This window comes from Elephantulus edwardii, unplaced genomic scaffold, assembly GCF_000299155.1.
Source record: "Elephantulus edwardii isolate Elephantulus edwardi_28Jun2011 unplaced genomic scaffold, EleEdw1.0 scaffold00222, whole genome shotgun sequence".
NCBI classification, from domain to species: domain Eukaryota; kingdom Metazoa; phylum Chordata; class Mammalia; order Macroscelidea; family Macroscelididae; genus Elephantulus; species Elephantulus edwardii.
This window is the reverse complement of record NW_006399972.1, coordinates 4,054,806-4,060,805: the sequence shown is the minus strand read 5'-3', so window position 1 is coordinate 4,060,805 and position 6,000 is coordinate 4,054,806. Positions and strand designations below refer to the sequence as shown.

The 6,000-nt window shown below is 44.6% G+C and overlaps 1 protein-coding gene across 1 annotated transcript in view; it reads right to left on the bottom strand.

Annotated features, from left to right (window-relative positions):
• APBB2 (amyloid beta (A4) precursor protein-binding, family B, member 2) overlaps positions 1–6,000 on the bottom strand; it is a 256,008-nt gene that overhangs the window by 22,939 nt on the left and 227,069 nt on the right. The window contains exon 9 of the mRNA XM_006898190.1: positions 5,342–5,347. Within this exon, the coding sequence (XP_006898252.1) occupies positions 5,342–5,347 (6 nt within the window). The remainder of the gene's footprint in view (positions 1–5,341; positions 5,348–6,000) is intronic.

The following is a 6,000-nucleotide window of genomic DNA, read 5'->3' as shown; positions in this document are numbered from 1 at the left end:
ATACAGTGACTCAGTATACTCCTTCCATCTTCTTTTAATACTTCCTGGATCATTTAACATTCTGCCGAAAGCATCCTTGATTATAGCAACTCAAGGTTTGAATTTACTGCCTTTAGAGGCTGTAAATCTTAAGGGTAGGGGCAGCAATTGCCTCAACTTTCCTCCCATGAAGCAGCTGGTGGGCTGTTCTGTTGACTCTTATGTCACCAGGGCTTTCATACTATCAGGGACTCTACACAACCATAGAGTTGGCAAAAATGTCCTTCTTGCTTTCTTCCCCAAGAAAGAAGAGGCTGGAGTAGAGTGCATTCTTTGATTGGGGGTCTCTGTGCTGAGAACCTCCTAGATACAGGGGAAGACTCTATGAGATGCCAGGGTCACAGAAGCTGGAAGGAGACCAGGACCTTCCTCCAGACCTGACAGAGCCTCTGTTAGAGCTTGATCTTGAATCCGGACTTCCAGCCTCTTAATTAATAAATCTGTTAAAGTTCTCACAAGCAGCTATCTGAGGGATTCTAACACACTCAGCAGCAAGAAGCATCTTTCTCCTTTGCCCTGGCCACTCCATTGAAATGCTGGGCTGAACCTCATGTGCTTAAAGACACCGAGTGGTTCCTTGCTCCCCATGCAGTCACTGGAATCGCTGAGTTTTCATTAACAAACCAGAACGATGTTTCCAGTTGTGATTTGTTCCTTAAACACTAACAGCCAATACCAGAAACCAACTACTTTTCATCATTCATCTACTGAGACTTTGCATTCCTTTTTACCCCCCCTTAAAAAAAAGTTTCCTCTCCTTCTGCTACTCCCTCCAGTAATTATTCTCCCATGGGACCAATCTCCTGTTCTACCAGGGAAAATGTCAGTGGTAACACATCTTACCTGACAGCTTCAAATTTCTTAATGGAAGAGAAAAAAGGCAAAAGATTGCTCTTTTTGCTCTCAGCTGTTCAGCTCTCTAATCACCCTTTATGTGATGAATGATCGGTGATTCTTTACTGAAATGGAGTCTATTTTAAAACAGCCAAGATGGAGGTACCTTTCTCTTCAATCTCTTTCTTTTTGGGTAAACAGAGTTTGTGTATTTACTCCCCTTGTCATGGGTTGAACTGTGTTCCCCTCAACAATATGTCACTTTAGCAGGGCCATGCTTCTCAGTGGTTTGGTGTTTATCAAAGTGTGTAAAGGGATCGTTTGTGATGTGGTGTGATCAGTCAATGGGATGTAGGACACTTAGGGTGGGATGTAACACCCTAAATTTGGTCAGAGTTCTTATCTGATACATGGGGAGTTTATCTGAAACATGGCCTGCATTACTGTTTCTCTTACAGGCAAAAAAGGGAAGTGAGGAGAGGTAGAGGGACCTCAGTATAACCAAGAAAGAAGAGGCAGGAGTGGAGCACATTCTTTGATTGGCATCACTTGCTGAGAACCTCCTGGGCTCAGGGGAAGACTCTATGAGACGCCAGGCTCACAGATGTTGGAAGGAGACCAGGACCTTCCTCCAGACCTGACAGAAGCTCCACTGGAGCTTGATATTGAATCTGGACTTCTAGCCTCTTAACTAATGAAAAAATAAATTTGTTTGTTAAAGTCACCCACATGGAGTACACTTCAGTTAAAGTAACACTAAATTGTTAAGATATTTCCTCAAGATAGAATATGAGGCATCAACAAAAATGTCAGTATTTACCAAATTGACTTTTCATAGTCTCTTCTAGAGCAACCATAACAGTTTGAACCTCAAATGCTTCCAATGGCACAAAATCTTCCAATTGTTTGGTTGATCTAGGTGACCCACACGATATTTTTCCAAGTGATGGACTGATCCTTCATATGTGAGTCTGCTTCTTGGGTCTAATGGTCTTGACTGATGGAGCAGCACAGAACAAGCTGACCTTCTCACCTACGTGGTTACCTGGCTGGCACTAACTTCCTGCTCTCTTATTTAAGACTCCCTTTCCATTCAGTCTCTCACTATGTACTTCTACTAAGACTTCTCGAAGCCTCCATAATTTCATAGACTCTCTTGCATATTTGTTTGGGCCAAGTACCCGTAATGAAGCATTCAGTGATGACTGGTGCAGTCTAATAACATGACAGGATTTTGGTAAATAATGTTGTTAGGTGACGTCCAGTGAAGTACAACTCATGAACAAGAGATTTGAATTTTGTCCTACCCAGTGCCATCTTCATCATCTCTGACACATTTGAGCCCACTGCTGCTGTCACTGTCTCAGTCCATCTCACTGAGGGTCTGCTTCTGCTTCACTGACCTTCCACCCTTCCTAGCATGATGTCCCTTTCCAGGATAAGCTTGTCTTAGCAACATGCTCAAAGTATGTGAGACCAAGTTTTGCAATCTTGGCCTCCCATGAACACTATGGGTGCACTTTCCCCACAATTTGTTCTCTTGGCAGTCCATGGGCTATTCAGAACTCTCTCCAACATCATAACTCAAAGGTATCAACTGTCCTTCTGTCATCCTTATTCACTGTTCAGCTCTCAGAGGCACAGCCTGAAAAAACTATGGTGTGAATCAGGTGTGTCTTACTCTTCAAACAAACATCACTGCTCTTCAGTAATTTGGAGAGGTCCCTGATGGCAGGTTTTCCTCTGATCTCCTGACTGCTAGTACCCAGTCTGCGACTACGGACCTAGGTAAGACAAAATTGTTGGCAATTTCAATCTTTTCTCTTTCTATCATGATGGAGAGTTGTAAATGGTGGTTACTATTGCAAACGAGATTCATCAGTGAGAAGAATTTCACTTTGAAACAGGGAACAGTTGTTGTTGCCTCAACTCTGATTCGTAACAGAGTGACCCTATGCATGTCAGTGTAGACAGAACTGAGCTTCACAGAGCTTAAATGGCCTGATATTTCTTCCAAGGTTTCTCTGGATGGACTGGACCCTCTAACCTTCTGGTTGACAGGGCCTTACACATTTGTGTGCCATCCAGTGACATTCCTACTTGTGAGTACTATATATCCTTATTCATATTGTTGCTGTTGCTGGAACAGCCCATAGCTGACCCTCCAGTGGGTTTTCAGTGACCATAAATCACATGGGCGTTGGTTGTTCATCTTCTTCCCAGGGCACAGCTGGTAGAGTTGAACTGTGTGGCTTCAAGATGGTAGCACACTACTCATAGTGATGTTTTAATAAGTATTTGCACTCACATGAAATTTAATGAGATTCATTAAAATGTAGTTATGAAGCTTTAAGCCACCAGAACAGTTACTATTGCAGAGGGCAGGTCCTATCAGCAAATGAGGATAACAAACAGCAAAGGGCTTAGGCCAACACATTACATTTTTAGCCCATTATGACAAGAATTTTCTCTCTTCTTTGCTTTACCTGAGGACTGACCCTGGAACCCCCTTCCCCTGCCCCAGTGGAAATTAGGTCCATGTAAGAACATGGTGTCCACTCCTGGTTGGACAATCTAACAATGCATGGACTGGTGCTAGGATGTGCTGGACGCAGGAGGAGAATGAGCCCTGTGTTCAAGAATGTGTCTACCCACCTTTGAGCGTACTCCTTTCCTAACCATGCTTTGGGGGTCTTGTTTGAGAGGAGAGGAAAAATGATGAGAAATATCATCTTCCTAGATGACCAGTCCAGACATAATTTTGTTTCTACTAACTTTTACCCAAGAGCACACACACTGTATGTTGTCACTGCTGATTTTGCAAAGCTCAGACACTAGCTTGGTAAACAACTCCCCCTTTTCTCTCGTCTTCTGCTCTGCAGGCTCAAGAAGACTGCTAAGTTTTTAAACTCATTAGGAGTGCACCCCAGCACCCTCTGGCCGGGAAAATACAGGGAGTTTCAGAGGACACATAGCTTCATGGAATCTGCGGGTCTGACATCCATCATCTATTAATCATTAAGGAGATCCTGGTCAGACAGACAAGGATCAGCTGGCTCACCAGGACACGGTCTTGTTTCTTAGTATCAGGTCCCAAATAAACAGAGGATGGTAGGAACTAGCCACCCCTCCCCTCACTAGCTTGAGTGAGACTTGATATTCCAGCTGCTCAGAGCTCAATGCACCCCACCCAGCTGGGACCTCCTTCCGTGTGATTACAAACTCAGTCAAGTGGGCACATTCTAATCCTACCTTCCCTCCGGAAACACCCTGCAGGAAGTACCACCCACCAAGCTAAGCTGTTTCCCTTTCTGTACCAACCCAGAGCAATGACAGTAGGTCACCATTATGGAGGAGGATGACCAGCGATAGCTGACATTCAGGCCACTGGGGCCCCATGAGAAGGGGAGTTCACCCGATCCCACAATAGCAAAAAGTGACAGCCTTCCTTGTCACTGGCTTGGCCACGCAGCAACCACCAGTTTCAAGGAGAACTTTGGAACTACCTTCTCCCATTCAAAAGGGAGTCTGTTATTCTACGTGACAGCTATAGAATAGTGGAACCTAAAGTTTCAAATCGGTCAGATGGACAGGCTGCCATTAAAAGTACACACATGCACGCACGCGTGCACGCACACACACACACACAGCACACACACATGCCTGAGCCATAAATGCCTCATTTCACAGCAGGATCCATTACAGACTGGCCACCTTGTTGTCCTCCAGGGAGAGGAAAAATTCCAATATTCGGGCAAATTGTACCGGTCCTTCTGGCCATTAGTGTAATGCCAAACTTTAGCTACAAAACTCTAGGGAAGTCAGAACATGGGAAAATCCTTCACTTGGTGGAAATCCTCAGGTTCCATCCAGATTGGCAAATACTAGGTTTTAACAGATGCTAATAAAAAACCAGTATTAATCCCTTAATTGGCATAATTAATTTACTAATAAATATTTACCAAGAAACACTAATGTGAGTTATAACACTAATACATTAATGCTACTGATTTACCAATAATATGTATTAACAAGCACTAACATTAAGTCTAACACTAAAGCAGTAATCATATTAATTTACTAATAAATATTAACATTTACTAGTAAGTACTAGTATTAATTCCATGGAAAGTAGGAAACCTCTCTGTAAACCAGAAGGCACGGTTTGTAACCTGTCACTACCTTGGTTTTCCTCAGCCATCTGAGTAGTGAGGGTCACCACCTCCTTGCTGTTCCCATGCCCTCTGCCTGCCACCTGTCCCGAGCAGGGGCCCAGGAGCTGCTCCAGATCCCATGTGAAAATGCAGGACACAAAAATGATGATGGAAAGGTCATACACAGCAAAATGGAACAAAAATTCTGTGTCCAGAAGGCGGCGACGCTGTGATGATGGGGTTAGAGCGTGGAGAAAGCAGGTGAGCTTTGCAGACACGTCGGACACAGGGAAGGGGGACATGGAAAACGTTACCTCTCTCTGAGTCCGGGAAGGCATGAGGGAACAGAGCAGAAACAACGTGTTAGCATTTGCGCGGCATCCAGGAAACACAGTGGTGTCGGGCACACACGCCCCACTCCACCGCAGTCATAGCCTCACCGTGCTTATTTTAGCTGAACCTGAGCACACCGAAGGCTGTATTCCGAGCCACATTATGAGGGAGCCAAGAGCTAGCAGCTGAACTTACTGGGGGAGGCAGCCAGGCTTAAAATATCACAGTCGGATGGGAAATGACTGGAAATCCTGGCAGAACACTTACTCTCCTTTTCTACCAACCCCCCTCAAAAAAAAAAAACAAAAAAACAACACAAAACTACAAAACCAAAACCAGAAACAATACCAGGCAGCATCATCTTACCTGTTTCACTACCCATTCTGAGGGTCTGTTAATGCAGCGAGAGCACAGAATCTACTGCACTCTAACTTCACTGCAGGCTTACAGCAAAGGTGTGGATGGGGGGATAGGGCAGTGGGGGTGGCAGGGGTTGGGGGCAAAATCTGGAAAGGGAGGAAAAGTGGGGCCAGGGAAGAGAAGAAACAGGAATGGGGAGACAGAGAGGAGCCAAACAAACAAATTGAATTTCAGTTCAGAACTACTGGGGTGACCCTAAAGTGGTCACTGAACCTCTTGA